The sequence below is a fragment of the Globicephala melas genome, chromosome 21 (assembly GCF_963455315.2).
Source record: "Globicephala melas chromosome 21, mGloMel1.2, whole genome shotgun sequence".
NCBI classification, from domain to species: Eukaryota; Metazoa; Chordata; class Mammalia; order Artiodactyla; family Delphinidae; genus Globicephala; species Globicephala melas.
The window spans coordinates 268,179-288,072 of NC_083334.1; the positions used below are offsets into that span (position 1 = coordinate 268,179).

The 19,894-nt window shown below is 37.6% G+C and overlaps 1 protein-coding gene across 7 annotated transcripts in view; it reads right to left on the minus strand.

Annotated features, from left to right (window-relative positions):
• The window catches only part of TENM3 (teneurin transmembrane protein 3), a 429,049-nt gene that overhangs the window by 113,127 nt on the left and 296,028 nt on the right, over positions 1 to 19,894 (minus strand). For all 7 annotated transcript variants that reach the window (XM_060291422.1, XM_060291421.1, XM_060291420.1 and 4 more), the window contains 2 exons: positions 16,461 to 16,583; positions 912 to 1,126 (listed from right to left, as the gene is read on the minus strand). In XM_060291422.1, the coding sequence (XP_060147405.1) occupies positions 912 to 1,126; positions 16,461 to 16,583 (338 nt within the window). The remainder of the gene's footprint in view (positions 1 to 911; positions 1,127 to 16,460; positions 16,584 to 19,894) is intronic.

The window sequence follows — 19,894 nt, forward strand, 5'->3', positions numbered from 1 at the left end:
CATGAAATTCTATGAGTAAATAAACTGATTTTCAAGCATAACTTTAAGCTCATCTAATTGTCAATTTTAATTAACCATCTATTACATTTTTTGCAATTCCTGTTTTGGGGAAAAGTCCGGGCTCCAATTTTGTGGTAGGTAATTTAAGTAATTTCTCTTAGACATAATGGGACCTCTTTAAACCACAATTTCCAATTTATACACCGTGAGCCAATATCAGACTATTAAAAATCTGTGGGATTATCGATCTGTGACAGTTGTGAGGTGGTTTTCATGAAAGCAAATTGACTTTAAAGTTCTTTGAATCTACGATATAGGGGCATTTGAATTGTTTTGTGATCATCCTCGGTGACCTATGAAAGCTCTTTTATCTCTGTATTTCAGTGTTCATCATATGTAGACTAGGAATCATGGCTTGAGTTGATAAAGTTTATATCATGATATTTCTGTTTATGTTCCCATAATTTCTTTACAAAGAGTAAATCTGACATAAAGTAAAAGGTATATAATATATTTTCAACAGAATGAATACATGTTTGAGATGAAAATGTCATGCATCTATTACATGAAAGGAGTATGATCTTTGGAAATGATCATAGAATCTTTCTAAAACACTTGGAAAATCTATGGTGTTTTACTACGTACTCAGATGCTATTCAATATTCATCAGGTTACTCACAAATTCTGCACGTTTTAATCAATCAATAATGATTAAAGCAAGTCAGGAAGAAAATGCTGTTCTTCCTACTAATTCAAAAATCTCAAGATAAGTGTCACCTATACTCAAAATTCTTTTCACTGTAAAAGATCAACACAGAAGTGGTCAAACAGTTAAACAGCTGAACTTAAGAAACAGAATGACTTTAAAAATGTAAACTAGCAGTTTTCATTTTATTGGTAACAGAGCCTACCTGAGTATGGGAAGGTGGTAAGCCTTTTCGGCCATATACTCCAATCAGCGCATCTTTCTGAAGAGAGATATTGAATTTAAGAAACTGTGGCTGATCAATAAAGAGCTGTGATCTCCAGAAGATCCCGGGAGGAACCTCTTGAATTGCTCTTCGGCCAATATCAAGTTCTCCGGAATCTATGGTGTTATTTTCTTGTGTAAATCCACCCAATTTTCCTGAATGTAAGAGATCCATTGAAAAAGAACAAAAAATTAAAAAGAAACAAAGCCAAAAAACAGAACAGCTTTCTGACTTTCAAAAAATTCTTTTTATTTAAATGCTCAAAAATTTCATTTTCTTCTGATAAATGAAATGCTCTTATTTATTTCTAATTTTTCCTTTAAAAGGTTTTTCTTTGTTAGATATTGTTCAACCAACTCTAACTGAGCACATCCTTTAAGATATTTACGTCAACATCCCTTTACTTCCTCCCAAGGTATGCCTATTACTGCAACTGTTTTCACACCTACAGTCTTTCTTGATCGCTTGAAACATAATTATCTTACAAATTATATGTGTTGTTATTTCTTGGGAGAGATTAATCCAAGTCTGGTATTTACCAGTCATTCTAAACATACCATAACCCTGCAAAGTGTAAATTAATGGATTGGAAATTGCAGAATGGATTATGGAGATTTCCAAATCAATCCTTAAGCAAACAACAAAAGCAGTCAATGGCACAGATTCATGTAGTTCCCTCCAAACTATATAGTAGAATGAATGAAAATTCAGATGCCTGAAGGGCAGTTGAGAGGGGGCAGGGGGCACGTTATGAGGGGAAGGGAAGGAGGAGGAGGGGTAAGTTTAAATTCTCACGAAGTTTTTAACGTAGGCTGCCACAACTTCTCTTCCTTCTGATCTTTACCTCAACGTCACCTTCAGCCTTCCGCGCACGTGTGTTAGCCCTCTCAATGCCTTTCAATGTGTTGAGAACAGAGTCTCCACTCCCTGAATCTCTGACCCCTCTTAGAGACCATCTCCTTCCCAGTTTTAGGAAACAAATCCAAGAATCCTCTTTTTTGGTACGACTCCGCCTCCTTCCCTCTTCATTAAGGTTCTTCCTCATTCTGAGGGGGTTAGTGATAGAGAAGGTTTTACAATTTGCCTTAAATGGACACAAAACCACACTGTCTCTTATTCCATGGAAAGGGTCCATGAACGCAAAGGAAGAGAATGGAAGTGGGCAGATTATCCTCTATCAAGTCAATCTTTTTGAAAGTCACAACGTTGACAGTATTGAATTTGTCTTTTTAAGAACACTGATCTGAATATTAATTCAGATATTACATAATGTTATAAAATATCTATTATACAACACCGGATACGTTGTGAATCCAAAATTTAGATGACTTCAAGTTGGAGAGTTGTGAACTATTTTATTTTAATGACAGAGGAGAGTCTTCCATCTATGAAGAATTATTAATTTAACATTGAGTTCATTTTTGAGTGTTTACTAGGGACACAGAATTGTGGGTATCAAGAAGAAATATAAATTAGAGAATAGAATCTTAGAGATTAGTCTGGCTTTGATGGCTTCTGCCATCAAGCAACTAGTTACCTGGTTGGGAAGACAACACCTAAAAACTAATAAATTAAATGACCATCTAAAGCAACACATAGTTAAAGGTCAGAGCAAAGTGGTATCACTGAAGGCTGGAGGTGGAAAGATTTCACAGAAGGGGTAAGTTCTGATCTAAACTTTGTAGGACAAGTAGGCTAAGGTTTCTGAGTTGGGGTGAATATCAACTAAAAACATGGCAATGGAACTGAACCTGTGTTAGGGTGATGGTGAGCAGAGACATCCATCTGGCTAGAAAAGAAGTTAAGAAAGGCAGGAGTCAGATAAACGTGGGTTTGAATCCCAGCTCTGTCAATAACTAGCAGTGTGACCTGAAGGTATATACTGAACCTCTGATTCTAAACCTCACCTGTAAAATGGGGCTAGTAATAATGCAATCACAGGACTGCTATAAGGATTACATGAGGTATTCTATATAAAGCACTTGGCTTTCAGTAGGTATTAAATGAATGGAAGACATTAATGGGTTTGTCACGGAAGTAATGAAAGATAAGATTGGAAAAGGAAAAATGATGTCAGACGGTGGAGGCCCCTGAATACCAGGTTAAAGAATTTGGTCTTTATAATTCATGTTCCTTTTTTAAAAAAATGTTTTTTGTGTGTGTTATTTTTTTTGTACATCTTTACTGGAGTATAATTTTTTACAATGGTGTGTTAGTTTCTGCTTTATAACAAAGTCAATCAGTTATACATATACATGTGTTCCCATATCTCTTCCCTCTTGCGTCTCCCTCCCTTCCACCCTCCCTATCCCACCCCTCTAGGTGGTCACAAAGCACCGAGCTGATCTCCCTGTGCTATGCAGCTGCTTCCCACTAGCTTTTTTGTATTTTCAACTCTGTCAAAGAGCATTATTCCACCCCTTTTCTTGAAGGTAGGTATATATGTATATACATAAATATATATAGGCATTGTGTTACTATGCATATAATTCATGGCATGTTTTAAAAATAGGTACTTGAAATACATTTAACATGGGTTAATTATACTTCAATGCTACAAAGGCACTTATCTGTTAATATGTTTTAGTGTGTGTGTGTGTGTGCGCGCGCGTGCGTGCGCATGCGTGTCATCAGGAGAAACAATTCAAGATTAGTAAGAGGGCTTCCCTGGTGGCGCAGTGGTTAAGAATCCGCCTGTCAATGCAGGGTACACTGGTTCGAGCCCTGGTCCAGGAAGATCCCACATGCCGTGGAGCAACTAAGCCCATAGGCCACAACTACTGAGCTCATGTGCTGTAACTACTGAAGCCTGCATGCCTAGAGCCCGTGCTCCGCAACAAGAGAAGCCACCGCAATGAGAAGCCTGTGCACTGCAATGAAGAGTAGCCCCCGCTCCCCGCAACTAGAGAAAGCCCACACGCACCAACGAAGACAACGCAGCCAGAAAAAAAAAAAAAAAAAGATTAGTAAGGAACAGATGTTTATGGTAGATAGCCAGGTTATGGCCATTAGGGTCTAGAGTAATTCACAACAAATCACATTTATGGATAAGTGTGAAGTTTGAGGGAGAGTGTGTTATCAGTAAGTGTTGGGATTCTTTTCTATCTGGACTACTGCATCCTACAATGACATATGACCATCAGGTGCAAAGGACAGCTACACCTAAACAGAGACCCATTAAAGGTTCTGATCGGGCAAAAGGTGACACGAAATCACCGTCTCAAGGACATTAAGGTGCAGTAGTGTGGGAAGCCCAGAAGTGGAGAGATGAGCTGGGATACAGTTGCAATAACCTAGGTAGGAGGCAGGAGGGGGCTGTAAAAGAAAGCTTAAGAAAAAGTCATTATTTACAGTTTCACTTCCTTTCTTTTTTCCTGATGTCTATAATCACGGCAGTTAACAGTCCTTTACCTACCAGGTCTATCTTTGTTGAACTAATTTACTAATATAAAATGTTCTTGAAAATAAAAGTTCAGAATTGGGTTATAGTAATCACTGTAATTTTTCAGGTATCAACTCACAGACTATAAATCATGCATCATTCATTGAAATTTAAAATATGTATCTTATGATATTAATAAATATTCATTTTAGCAAAATTAGAATATATAAATAAAAAGATAAAAAATATAGAGAGATTACTTTTGCTTGCTATCTAAGCAAATATCTTTCGTTATTCACAGGAATTTTAAAATACCTGAGATCAAGTTCTACTTTTCATTTTGGAAGCTTTTGCACAAGAACCTAAATTTCTCATAAATTAGATTTTACCAAGAAGATTAAGGAGGGGGGAAAAGAGAAATGGAATTAACCTTTAGTGAGAACCTACAACATGCCAGGTAGTTTCACCTGTACTACCTGTTTTAAATTTCAAAACAACTCTGTGAGGTCGATATTATTTTGAGATGAGGAAATTAAGGCTCAAAGAAGTAAATTACATGCCTAACGTGATGGCTGAGTCAAGATGCAAATCGGGGCCTGCACAATTCCAGAACTATAGTCATCCATATAATCTTTACTTTTTATTAAAAAATATTTATTTCAAATTACTGGGTTTTAAGTTTGTCTATTCCATATAAAATCAGGTATGTTAGCTCACTGAAAGATACCAGAGAATCTGCTTAGCTTTCAATTTTAGGACATAATTTATTAGGAAGTAATGGGCAGTTTTGTGTGCCACGGATACTATAACAAAATATTCTTTGTGTTATAATTTACTATAGATTCCCAATAAGTTTTTGTCTTTTGGTTGATTTCCACATGGTGCTATTTAAAACATATCCAATGGAGTAGTAGTCTTTTTTCCCACTAACATGTTAGTAAACATGAGATCATTCATATTTGGACTCATTATGTTCACACATTTCTAAGGCTATTATTATACTTTACTGTTATTAACGAGTTTATTGTTATTTTCTGAAGCTTATGTGACTGAATCTACTCTCTGGTCTTCACCCTATCTCCTGCTGGTATAAGTGGCTTAGTAGTTTTAACAGCGCACACATGCTTTGAGAGCTGGTAAGCATTAAGTGGTACTAATCCTGGAGCTGTTTTTCCGAAACACCATCTTTGCCCAAGAGCGTTAGCTTTGGAAATAGTAATCAAGTTCTGACTTCTAGGCTTTCAGGTTTTGCTTTGTTGCTTCTCCATATTCTATTTTGAGGTGTTACAATCTTTCTCACTGAAAAGATATGTGTACCCACTGATGGGTCAATAAGTGCATCTACTTATCCATTAGTCCCACAGCTAATTTAACAGGTGGCTCTTTTTCAGAGAGAAGGTTCTTTCATTTGTAAGACAAAATAACCAAGACTGAGTGGATGTGCTTGAATGGGGCAGCAGTAGCTACGATCATAGTCTTCTTGTGTACCTGTAATGAAAAAGCTTCACAGAATCTCAGAGTTCAAGTGCCCTTGGAGGTCATTTAGTCAAGGAGTCTTCAAACAAGAGTAGTCATACCCCTAGGGAACCTGAGGACTTTCCAATGAGGAAAGAGGGGTAGAGTATTTTATAGGAATTAACTTCTAGAACCTCAACAACTTCCATATGTAGACTTCTTTACAACAGACAGGCACACCTCTCATACATCCAGAATCTTTCTTTCATACATTGTCTTAGAACATAAAGTTTCCAGTGTGTCAAACAGGCAAAACTGAAAGTATTTTTTGTTGATAAACCTCCTTTAATCAAGACACCATAAACCCATGGTAGGGCTTTAGTGTTTTTCCTGTCTTACACGTATTTCTATCAAAGGCAAAGTGCGGTGAAGTTGAGAAATGGAGTATTTAAGACTGTTGGCATGTTTTAATATCCGATATATCAAAAGGGAGGGAGAACCTTATTGTTTCATGCCCCCATCACCCACCCAAACATTGTCCGTGAATGCTTTTCATTTGCAGAAGAGTTTCATGATTGCAAAGAGAACATCAATAAAGTAAGAAATGTTAAAGGCAATGATGCCTTACTTAATCCAATGGTCAAACTCCTGGCAAGGATTTGGTCTTTGTTCATCTCTCTACTGCCTGCCTAGCATAGGAATTCGGAGCTGAGACAGTTGTGACAAAACGCATATTAATTTATTTGAACTGAAAAAACAAGTCATACTTTTTTTCTGACAGAAAATGTTTGATTTTAATGGGAACTAGCTCTGCCAGTAAATGATATAGTGGGTATTCCTCATAAATTAGTGAGTTAACTAAATAGAGATACTGAAAGTATATAATATGATAAAAGCATTCAAGAGAGATTACACCTAAGGTAAATGAAAATGAACAATGGTTCCATTTTCCAGTCCATTCTGCATGTATCAGATAAAGTGCCACGAAGTAAAAGAATAAGAGGTGTAATTGGCAGTATGTATTTTGCTAAGCCTTGGTGAAGCCTTTTCTGGTATTCTCCACGGAAATTGAGAAATCGTATTGATTCGAAAACTGCATAACGAATCTTTTTGAAAGCAGGTAGTTGCTAATTTCTTTGCTTTCAATAAAACTGAAGAAGAAATGTGATGAAGTTGACAGCTTGTAGACCACTAAATATACTTTTTGGAAACAGATCACAATGTGGTCTAATAAGGATTTCAAATCATTGAACGGCATCCTTCCAAAAAAATTCTTCCATTCCCTTCTGCTTATCTTGTAGCAAGATTTCTTATGTTTATACTTATAACAAAGGATAACAGGAGTAGAATTGATACTGAACCTTGCTTTGCTCTTGTAATAAGTAATATTCATCAGTGAATATATAAACTATTTGAAAAAGTCCCCATTCATCTCATTCAGAGGTATTTTAAATACATTTTCACTTTTTACATTTAATAATTATCAAAATGCTCAACATATTTATATCATAATCAGGTTGATTTCATCCAAATATGTACAACTAATAATTGTAAACAAAAGTCAGTACAGAATAAAATGGATTTTTAAAAACACTTAAGAGTATTATGGTTGCATAGAGCAGGTTCTTATTAGTCATGCATTTTCTACATATTAGTGTATATATGCCAATCCCAGTCTCCCAATTCTTCCCATCACCACCACCCCCGCCGCTTCCCCCGTGGTGTCCATACGTTTGTTCTCTACAATTGTGCTAAAATTCAATGTAAATTTGTACACATATTTTGTTTTAGAGGCACAGGAACAAAGTAGTTTGAAGATCACTGATCTATTCTAGCCTTTCCTATGAAATGTGAATCTAATTTGTAAGGGCACTTTTGCTTCAAATTATTACACTATTTAGAATGGATTTATTTTGAATTAAAGTCTCAGAATGTGTCTTTTCTAAAGGGTAGATGCTGACCTGACCCTGTCATTATAATCAGTGATATAGAGCTATAAGGACATCACAGATTTTCCTCCGCTTAAATCCACAGAACTGCCAGCTAATATCAGTACGACATTCCTGCTAAAAAGCCTCTATGTGAATGTCAGGAGACTAGAGTTTTGTGAAGGGGCTTTGTCTTTTTAAATTCTGCATTGTTGCTTTTCAAGTCATGGCCCTCCTCTAATTTGGCCAAGTCAAGTGTGGTCATCCCTGTTAGCGTTTTCAAACGCTCTTTATTGACTGTAAACACACCTGGAAGTCGGCGAGCTATTCACACCATTTGATAAACTTGTAAATACTTGGACAACCTCTTCCTCTGAAGCTCATCAGTCCTCCTAGATAAAAGCCTGGAAACAGATGTCTTTCATCATGTCCTGAATTCCAGAAAACTTTGGCTTCAGAGGAAATAACAGAAGGGCCAGGTTTAGTGCTCTCCAGCCCCCCTTACTGAGATCACTCCATCCTTAAGCCCCCAGAGTCTGAACCTGGGAATGATCATAGGAAACACTAAGGTCGTCTGTAGGTTTTACTAAGAGAAAAAGGAGGAAAGATGGAGGAAAAAATAGACAGGGCAACAGAGTGCCCTGTAGTTATTCTAAACTCAAAGCATGTGGGTTAGGAATCAAACCAATTAAAGCCTTCACAGTAAGAGTGAGATGTACCACATCTTCAAACACAATGAAGTATCATCTTGAAGATTTTTTTTTCAACTTGTCCTGTTGTGCCTCAGTGTGGGAGCCACTAGCCGTCTTTTCACCCACTAACTGTGATTTTTCCTTTCATCAGTTAAGCATGTGTCACAACAGTCTTAATGTCTTAAAATTCAGTTGTCAGAGTGTGAAAACATAAAGAGACTGAGCACCACAAAGTTATTGTTATTCCTCTCCTTCTTATGTGATACCCAGTTTATATAAAACACATCAGTAAAGTGGCATTTTTCAGATAATGCCTTAAAAAAAGAACTCTGTACTCTGAGATATTTTATGAATAATAGTTTACCAACGCTAGATTTTATAAGGACAAAACAGAGTAGTACTTAAAATCATACCGGTAATTAGGAGGTTTGGTATGTTTGATTATTATTTTGTGATATCAGAAAACAACCCAAAGTTAAAAAATACTGCATTTTTTGGTCATAGATACCACGAATTTGCTGCCTGCACATCATGTGAGTAAACCAGCCTATAATGATTAAAATGGAAAGGCAGAAAATAAATCCAACTGTGAAAGTCCAACTCAACTGCTGAGGAAGGTAAATGATAATATCATTTTAAGTCCCACAGCGGCACTAATAATTAAGACGTCAGGAAGCAAGGTTGGGCCATTTATAGACAATCAATAGCCCACCCTCCAATTCGATGACCTAACCTTGGATTCATACCCTGACTTTGAGAGCTCTGAGAGAACGTATCTTTTTATAAACAACCACATGCCATAACTTAACATCGCGGATACAGAGTGTTACATCAGAAGCTAAGGGAATTAAAACACTACCTTGCAAACATAGTTTAATGGACAAAATCAATATAGCACCTAATTAAGGAACTATTATACAACGCAACAACATAAATACTATATACAATATTGAATAAAACTCAATGCTCTTGCAGCCCCGTTAGCTCTATTTCTTCAATTCACAGGCAATCTTTAACTTGCTATAAAATCTAATTATCTGAAATTGGCTAGTATTTGAGAAAAGTCATACATGCTGAATAATAATGAAAACTTAAAAAGCAATTTGAATTATTTTGTTTAAAGAGGATGAATCACGTATATGTAGTTTTTCAATCTGTACTCATACAAAAGGAGGTTTTTGTTGTTGTTGAGATTTAATTGACGTACAACATTATATTAGTTTCAGACGTACAACGTGACTCGTTATTTGTATATATTGTGAAATGATCACCACGATAACTCTACCGTACATAGTTACCATTTTTGTCATGTGTGATGAGAACTTTTAAGATCTACTCTCTCACAGCTTTCAAATATATGATAAGTTTTGTTAACTATGGTCACCATGCTGTACATTATATCCCATGATTTATTTATTTTAAAACTGGAAGTTTTCTTTCTTTCTTTTTTTTTTGATTGGAGAAGTCATTTGCTAGAGTTACACTAACCAGAATTTGTGGCCTGCATACTTTGTCTTACATGATCCCAAATTACCCTATGCTGAATTTCAGCATATGATATTCAGCATTCAAATGCTGAATAAAGCTAGTGTGAAATGTCCTGCCCTGGTACCCTCTACTTTTCCTTACCGTGCATTTTCTAATTCATTGCAATTGCTTGCTTGAATCCTGTCTTGCCTAGTAATTCACACACTCTGGGAACAACAAATGTGACTGTCTTTTTTTCTCACTGCTATGTTCTCAGAACCATGCTCTGTGCATGGCACATAATATTATATGCTCAATAAATAAATGCAGAATGAATGAATACTATGCATTCAAAGGAGGATTAAGGAATAGATTTCTTCATAAAATCCAAATAACTAAAAATATAAATAACTAATGATAGGTATTTCTAATATTGCTTTAGAGGATATTTTGATGCTGATTTAAGGAGCTACATTCTTAAGAATTTTGCTACAAATACAAGCACGTAATCTTGAATTGCAGAAAAAAGAGTGAAGTAATAGTTACTGACATGTATAACCTACCTGTCATGTTCCAGTCACTGCTTAGCCCCCTACATGCATTAAATGGTTTTAACCTCACTACTACCCTATGAAAAAACAGGAGGTTAAAGAAGGTAATTTGCTTAAAGCCACCCAACAAGTGCATAGCTTTAATCCTTAATCACTCTGCTGTACCAACACCTGCTTTGTGTACAGTTAATGCAAGGCACTGTGTCGGGCCCTTTATATCCTTTATAGCATTTAGTCATCCTATTTTCATTCACTCATTGGACAGTACTTCTTGAGCATCTATTACATGCCTATAACTGTGCTGACAGCTTTGAACAGAGAGGTGGAAAAACAGTGTGCCTTACACTCTAGCAAAGAAGACACATATTAAATAGTAATGCTTATAACCACTAACATTTTTCAAGCATTTACTATATACTGCACACCATTTTAAGTATTTACATTGACTATTCAAGACCATTCTAATTGATGAGAAAGCTGAAGCACAGAGATGCTCTACAGTAACTTGTCCCAAGTATCAAAGGCATTAATAATGGTCAGAACTACCGCAGGATGTGAAACCAGGTGGTTTGGCTCAAGACCCTATAGCCTTTAACTCTCCGCTCTATTGTTTCTATGCTATAGCATGGTGTGACAGCCAGATTGTGGAGAACCCTGTTAAGTCATCTAAAGGCGTTTGACCAGAATCTAGATCACTGAAGGGCATCAAGTAGGGTACTGATATTTCAAATCTGTATCTGAAGAACGGATGAGCAAGTCTAGAGATATACATCCCAGATAGAAGGTGGCTTCTATAATTCAAGTGAGAGTTGATGGGATCCAGGAGATATTTTGGAGTTAGAATTGACAGGACTTGATGAATGATTGCACAGGGGAGGTGAGAGAGTGGGAGAGGTCAGGCATGACCCCTAAGCTTCTGGCCCAGGTAACTAGGTGAATGATGATGCCATTTCCTGATATAGAAAGAGAGGCAAATTTGGAAAGAAAGATGATGGGCTAGTTGTGTTTTCCAAAGATGGCCACAACATCTCCCATCCCACATGTCCTTATGCAATGTGTCCCCACCATTTCCCCAGTCAAGAGTGGGGTTTAATTCTCCATCTCGTGAATCTGGGCTGATCTTACTGACTTTCTTGACCAAGCAGATATGACGGAAGTGACATCCCGGAGTGTCCAATGCTCTAGGTTATAAGAAGCCTTGTAACTTCTGTCTGGGTCTCTTGGAATGCTCCCTCTGGGGACACTCCTCTTCAGAACTTGTGCTCTGAGAAGCCCAAGCCAAGTGGAAGGCCATGTTTAGACGTTCCAGTCGACAGACAGCATCAACTGCTAGCCCTGTGAGTGGGCTACCTTGAATTTCAGTTTAGTGGAGTTTTCAAACAGATCAAGCAACATCTGAAAGCAATTTCATGAGCGACCCAAGCAAAAAAACAAAAATTACCCAGTTAATCCACAGAACCATGAGAGATGACAACAAACTGTTCTTTGAAGCCACTGGACTTTGATGTGGCTTGTTAGGCAGTAATAGATAACCAAATTGGTTGTTGGGTTCAAGTTTTAGACATATGGAGTTTGAGATGCCTGGAAGACACCCAAGTGGGGATTTTCTAAAGATACTTGGATAGATTTTTCATAGTTGATGTCTGGAGCTCCAAGACAGAGAGATCCAGGCTGCACTTATTGATTTGGGAGCACAAAGAATGTGACATAACACATAGCACATGGAACGTAAATGAAGTCGGGAGAATGGATCTGAGGACCCAGAGAGATTATATTCTGAGTGACGGCAATGTTTGGGGATCGGGTAGAGGAAGATGAGTCAACTAAACAAACTGAGAAATCACTGCTAAAAAATCAGGAAGAAAGTGGAAATGGTATCACAGAAGCTAAGGAAAAGGCTATTTCAATTAGGAGTGATAGGTTACCTACTGAATGCTACCAAGAGCTCAAATGTGATAAAGAGCGTAGAGTATCAACTGATGCTATTGGCAGGACAACCGATAAGTCGGGGAGACATCCGTGTCTGTGAGTGATGGTGGCAGAGGACAGTCATGAGGAAGGAGCCTGAAGAAGCCACACTGTCACAGGAGTAAGTGGAAGGTGAAGACATGACTTCACGGCGAATGTACACACCGTGTTCCAGAAGGGCTGGCTACACGGGGAGAAGAGAAGGATGGGGTGGGGCAGGGGTAGGAGGCAGACTCAAGGGTTCTTTTTTTTAAGACTTGAGAGACTTGGGAATGTTCAAATGTTGATTGGAAGGTGCCAGCCAGTTGAGAGAGGAAATTCTGAAGTACAGAATGGGATCAAGAACGCTCTTGGAAAGATTAGTAAGAAAAGGATGGAAAGACAGATCGAGATGCACATGGGAATGGAGCTGTGTTTACAGGAAATCAAGGTCTCTGGTTTTTTTGCTGAACAGAACACAAGGTCATCTGCTGGGAGCTGAGGGATTGAAGCTTCAAGGATAGTAGGAGAGTTGGAAACCACCGTTGAGACGTGTGGGGAGAGAGCTTGCAAGGAAAACACAGAAGGGCTGCCAGACTGTTGAAGCTGATCAGCCGAGAGACAGGCATTACTCCCTCTTTACGTGGAGGAAATTGAGGCTCAGAGAGGTTGAGTAACTTGCTCAAGGTTACAGAGTACACAGATGAAAGAGCTAGGATTTGAATACAGGGCTGCGCGATGCTCTCCAGCACATTAGGCTAAGTGAATTCCTCGATCCAGCGGAATAATTTTAGTTTCTGGAAAGAGACTGGTGTTTGAACTAAAAACTTCATCCTTGCCTCTTTATTCACGTTGCCCACTTCTATCAGTTTTGCCTGAGACCTCACACTTGACATCTCATCTCTAAAATCTGTAGTCAAAGAACGTCTTAGGAATAATCAGGAAAGAATCATGGCGTGTAATAGAAATTCTTCTTTTAAATACTAAATACCATTTAGAAGCTTTGGTTCAGTGTTCACTTAAAAGCGAGCAGGGAGTTTAGCACCATGATTGTTAGCACCGTGACTGTTCCTTAGAATTGTATTTATAAAATAAGAATAAAACAGGACTGCATAAAGAAGAGCATTGCGTCTAGCAGCCACAAAGTAATTTCCCCATCATGCTTAGCACGGTTAATTTTCCCAGTGAGCTTCATTCAGAATTGCAAGAATTTCTTAAGGGTTATAATCTCCTAGAGTTTCTAGAGATGATGTGATCTGGTTCTCTGCACAGTTTATAAAACTGAAGTAGCAGATGATGGTGCACGGTCTCTGCCGGTTCATCAGGGATGCTTAAAAGCAGTGTTTGTAAGGTACCTCCCTTCTTGCAAATACAGTCCCCTCCTGCCCGCTGCACTCCGGTATTTAAATAAGTATTTAAGAGATACATACCCAGAACCTTTACTTGGAAAAACGAAAATAAGAATTCCTTACCAATTTAGGGTTTTTCGGGCTACTGGAAAAATAATAAAGATAACAAGTGAGACTATTATTTAGGCCACACTTTGGACAAACTCTGAGCCCCGAGATAGCCTTCTTTCCATAAAGAGAAATTCCTACGAATGCCCCTGTCCGGTTGGCAGGCTGCAGGATCCGTTCTCCAGTATATCTAACTCATTCTGGGGCATCTGTCCTCTCCTCCTTATGTGGGAGGCTAGGAAGATGGTCCTTCATTTACACGCATATAGTAAGTCCCCTACATATGAACCTTCATGTTGAGCACTTTCAAAGACGCGGATGTGCATTTGGTTCCAGCAAGGAACCAGTACCTGTACCATCAATGTCAGGCGTGAGCGACACTGCAGCTCGCCCTCTGTCCCCTATTGCTGACCATCCCTCAGCTCTACCATCTCCCACCTCCTCTCCCTCCTCCAGGCAGTAACTCTTCTCGCCTGTGCACTGGATGCCAGCCCCTGTGTGCCAGCTGTTGTACTGGACTACTGTACTTTCCAAGGCACTGTCCTGTAAGATGAAAAATGTGTTCTTTATTTTTTGCGTTTGTTTTTTTATGTATTATTTGTGTGGAAAGTATTATAAACCTATTACAGTACGGTACTATGTAGCCGACTGTGTAAGTTGGGTACCTAGGCTAACTTTGTTAGACTTATGAACAAATTGGAGTTACGAACGCGCTCTTGGAACGGAGCTCGTTTGTATGTAGGGGAATCACTGTATTCAGTTGCTCCACTGGCACCTGTCAACTGCACCCCATGTGTTCTGTGATCACATGGGAACTTCAGTCCCTCTTAGGGAAGTGGACTTTCAGAGCCGTGTTTTTGAAACTGTGGCCCACAATCCTTTGTAAATTGCAAAATTATCTGAGTGAGTTTCAACTAGCATTTGTGATAAATGGGAAATTCAATAAAATAGAATAGAAAATCCCAAGAACCAGCACCGAGGCTGTGGGAGGGCCTCTGAAGCCATAGCTTTCTCAACATCACACATTTCAAGGGCTGTGACACTCATTAGCCACACTCTGTTTTCCTTCTGATCGTAATGAAAGGCTAGGATGTTGTAAAATAAACGAAACGTCTATGATAAGCATTTTTCCCTTCAGTCTGTAAAAGAGCCCCTGCATGTGTGGTTAAGAAGTGCGGTCTGGCCATTTTCGTGGGAACAATCCACTTTAAAAGACAGTCTAAACTGCAATCTCTATAAATCAAAAATAAATACACTTAATTTCTGTGTAGTGATGGATCTGTTCATGTGTGTGTTATCAGTGCATAAAAAATTAAACAGTTGTTTAAAGTAATTATATTTCACTTAATTGAAATTTCCCACCAACAATTTTAACTAGGTAAGCTTTTCTTCACTCCTCTTTAATCCACTGTGCACTGACTTCCACTGTCACTGTCATCAGCCACCAGATTACAGTTTTTTGGAACGTATAGCACTTTGTATCAAAAGACTCCATACAGGGGTGGGGTAGCGGTATTTATCATTACTATGAAAATCTAATGTCTTATAAAACCTCTCAGCCTCCCCAAGAAGGAAGAGGAGTGTCATAAAGTGTTATTGTTAAAATAAAACAGAAGCTGGGAAAGAACAAAAAAAAAATGGTAAAAGCATTAGTCACAGCCAATGGGTACATGTAACATAGCAGCATATATATAAATACAAATAAATATATTATAGCTTCTTTCTAGTCTCGCAAAGAAACTAGCCACGTGAGGGTGAACATAAGAGATGCCAAAGCAGAACAAAAGTACCAGATAAGAAGAAACGAAGAGGAAGAAGAGCCAGGGCAATGCTTAAAGGCAAAGGATGTATTTCTCACGTGACAGAAAAGGTGTCTTGATCTGGTTGCTTTGAGACATAAAGTATTAGGACATTTTGCAAAAAGTCAGAGGATGCCAAGTGCCAAGACATACATACAAGCACACACACATATATAAAAATAATAGATATAAATATGCTTACATATGTACATATTTTTCTGAAAAAATGAAATACAGCATTCTCTAACTGCTTAAATTCCATTTTTAAACTCAGAGCCAGTTGATTTGAAAGTCTGTTAGTTCAAAGTGTAAACTTTTGAAGGTTTAAAGAAAGGGCAAACAGAGGAAAGGTCAATAAATGAGAATCCTTTCATGTGTTTTGTATGTAAAAGCTTTTAAAACAAAATGAAGATAGTATTCCAACTCCACATACTAGCTGAACAAAGAAAGCTCAATATACCCGAGGTAATATGAGGTGAAACACTGAATTATAATCTATTTACAGACTAGAAATAAAACAAAATGCACACTCGCAGGAAGGAGAGGCAGAAAAGCCTAGCTATCGACTCAGAAGGCAGAGCACTGTATTATTCCTATAATAAAAATGTGAATTTCCAATCCTTCAAGTAAATGAATAAAAGTCACTCATTAAAAGATAATATTTGTAATTCCGAAACCTTTTCCTTCTCCCATATAAAGATGAATGTTACATGGGTAAAAATAAATTTATTTTATTTATAATGTTAAAAGAGATGAAATGTGAAAAGAGATGTTAAAAGAAAAACACAGGACACATAATTCTTTCTCTTACCATTGTCACCAGAAGGTAACGATACAGTGTTCGTTGGCATGGTATCGGAATTCACTTTTCCATTCTCAAATGTGTCATTTTCAGTCTGCTGTAACTGCCAGTTGAGGCCAAAGAGATGCATTGCTGGGGGTAAAAAAATACAAGTTGTTTAAAGGTCTGCTGCTTCTAGCTACAATATCAAATGGTATATATGTTTATAACAAGAGTCACATGTAAAGTTATAATTTCCATGTTCTGAAATACCAAAGACGATTGCATAATAGAAATTAGAAAACAAACAGTTCCTCAGTGCAACATGGCAGCACTTTGATAAAGAGTTGATATTACTCAGTTAACTGGTACCGGGAAATTCTTAGGAGCGAATCATTGTTTGTTCTGCTTTGTTCCAGTTCTACTCTGCACCGTCATTTAAGTAAGCGGTAGTATGCTCTCAAGCAGTACTTGCCAAACGTACATGACCACAGGCCACCTGCACATGTACAACACTTTGTTGCAATATCTATAGGCTCTCAAGAGATATGATGCTATTCTCTTGGATTAAGGTAACAACTGGTCCCACAGACGAATTTGGTGCATGAAATGTTCAGAATGGATTCAGATGCACAAAATATAGTAATATTTGAATGTTCTAAATTTAAGATAAATAATCTTCGAATTTATGACTTACAGTTCAGCAAGAGCACAGATCAAGCAACGTGCATAGGTATCAGGTAATTTCATATAGAGTTTCTGACGTGGGTTTGATAATCTTATAAACTGATACAAATTTTGTAAATGTGTTTACTAAGTTTCTTGATGTAAAATACTTAGAAAATACGTAACTAGATAATATAATTATAAAGAGAAATGTAATATAATCTATCATTTTATATATTATTTATTAAAAATATTTAGAATAATAATCACTGTTGTATTAACCATTAACACTTAACATTCATTTGTGCTCTATAGCATATAGTTTAGGAATTAGTCCCTAAGGAAGGCTAAGTGTCCATGGGGAAACCCACTGTCATATTACTATGTCATGAAGGAGAATTTTTCAACATTATTTGACAGTATATATTCATTATACATGTTGGAATTTACCAGAGAGGTGGAGAAAGACATGTTTAAAAAGTATTGTTAGAGACAGTATGATAACAATCACTGTAAAAAGCCCTTATTAAATATCCAATATATAGTAACAAAACAAAATTAGTACAGTGTAAAGAGGACAGGCTTTAGATGTAGTTAGATTTGGGTTCAACCTCAATCTAGGATTTAACCTTAGACAAATGATGTAATTTTTTTTAATAGTTTGTTTTTTTTTTTAGTTTTTTCTTTTATCTGAAAATAGCTTTATTTCACTTTCATTCTTCACAGACGTTTTCACTAGTGTAGAATTCTGGATTGGCTTTTGTCTTCTTTGACCACTTTTTTTTTTCCCTTGGCTGCGTTGGGTCTTTGTTGCTGTGCGCGGGTTTTCTCTACTTGTGGTGACTGGGGGCTACTCTTCATTGCCGTGTGCGGGCTTCTCATTGCGGTGGCTTCTCTTGTTGCGGAGCACGGGCTGTAGGTGCGCGGGCTTCAGTAGTTGCAGCACATGGGCCCAGTAGTTGTGGCGCACGGGCTTAGTTGCTCCGCAGCATGTGGGATCTTCCCGGACCAGAGATCGAACCCATCTCCCCTGCACTGGCAGGCGGATTCTTAACCACTGCACCACCAGGGAAGTCCCAAATGATGTAATATTGTTAAACATTAGGTTTACTTACAAAACGAGACCGGATAAACCTATCTTATTTAACTGATGTAAACTTTCTGGACAGTATACGTTAAGGCACCTAGCAGGACAGTCCGTAGTGTATAGGTCTTTTATTTATTTGTTCTCTACTCCAGGTTACTGAACCATTTGCAGTCACCTGACCAGACCATAGACCCTCTCTCTCAATAAACAGTCCCCTCTGTCTGCAATGCTCTCCACCCACTGCAAAATACCTCTTCTTCCCTCAGATGGTTGGTATCAACTTCTTGGGAAGGCACTCCCTGACTGGGTGAAGCATCTCTCCCAATATCGTGTATCTCATTTGCCTTATACAGTATCTGCTATTGAGCAGATCTCGCTAAGTATCTGTCAAAGAAACAGACTGTATTTTCTAAGGTTTTAAAATGTCACACAATACTGTTGTGGATAAAAGTATAGTAATTTAAGGAAAAATTAATAAATATAAAATATTTAAATATAAAACAAATACATAAATGCCTAAAAATGGAATGTTATATTATTAATAATGAATTAATGACTAGTCAGTGTTATGCTCTATGAAAAGTAGTTTTGTGAAAAGTCCACTAGCATTATATATAATTGATTGACTTTTTTAAAAGAGTCAACAGCTTGGTGACATTCTATTACCAGTGTCACATTCTTCTGTTAACAATACCTGATATAAAATCATCCTATAGTAAGAAACATACTAAACATAGATAGGAACATAGCTGTATCCACTCTGTACAATCTGTAGCAAACGTATATACTCATGACTCCCTGCTTAAATTACAGTTTTCCAGCAATTCCCTTTAAAGACTGATTTTTTTCAAGGATTAAGATATAGGTTATAGAATTCTCCAACATACAAACTGTCAACTTGTAAAGAGGTATAACTTATGTCATTTTGCATTAAATTATGTAGTGTTTGAGTGGCAAAATGTCAGAAGCTTTCTAAAAATTTATCGCTTCACACAGTTTTCAAGGTTTCAGATAATTCGGCAATTTTTGAGTAAAATAATGGGTGCGAGGTCCGCATCCAGTAAAAGTTTTGATGGGCACACTCTCGCATAGCAATGATAAATATTCCAAAAGGGTCAAAGTTTCTACACAAAATAACGTATCATCATTGTGAGCTTTTATGTAGCACAGATAGTCTTCCTGGATGATAGATTTGCTCATATTATTGGTTTTAATAGACTGTGAAGAGAAGAGACGGTCCATGGGGTCAGGCGCAGGCGTCAAATGTTAGGAAGTAGTGTTACGGCTGCGTCTGGAGCTATTTTACTTTCTGTCAGATGGGCAACAGCTTTATCATGTATTTTTTATTACAGAAAATCTCAATAAAATGGGATTTTGGTTCTACTTAGGATGTCGTATAATGAGAGCCATACCAAATAATATTATATCTTGTTAAACACTGTTTTGAAATATGTGCTTTGAAAGCGTTGGTGTTTGGTGTTGAGTGAAGCTCTTGACACTTGTTACGTGTAACTTCAGATTTTTATGTAAATACAGGGTGAGACTGACTCCAAAGTTAATGCGAGACAGACAGAGAGAGACAGGGACAAACACAGAGAGAGACAGAGAGAGAGAGATAGAGAGGCAGCAAACTCAAAGTCAGAGTGCTACAGAAATTCCTGAAAGCTGCTATAATAAAACTACATGAGCTCTCTTGGCAGACAAATAAAGG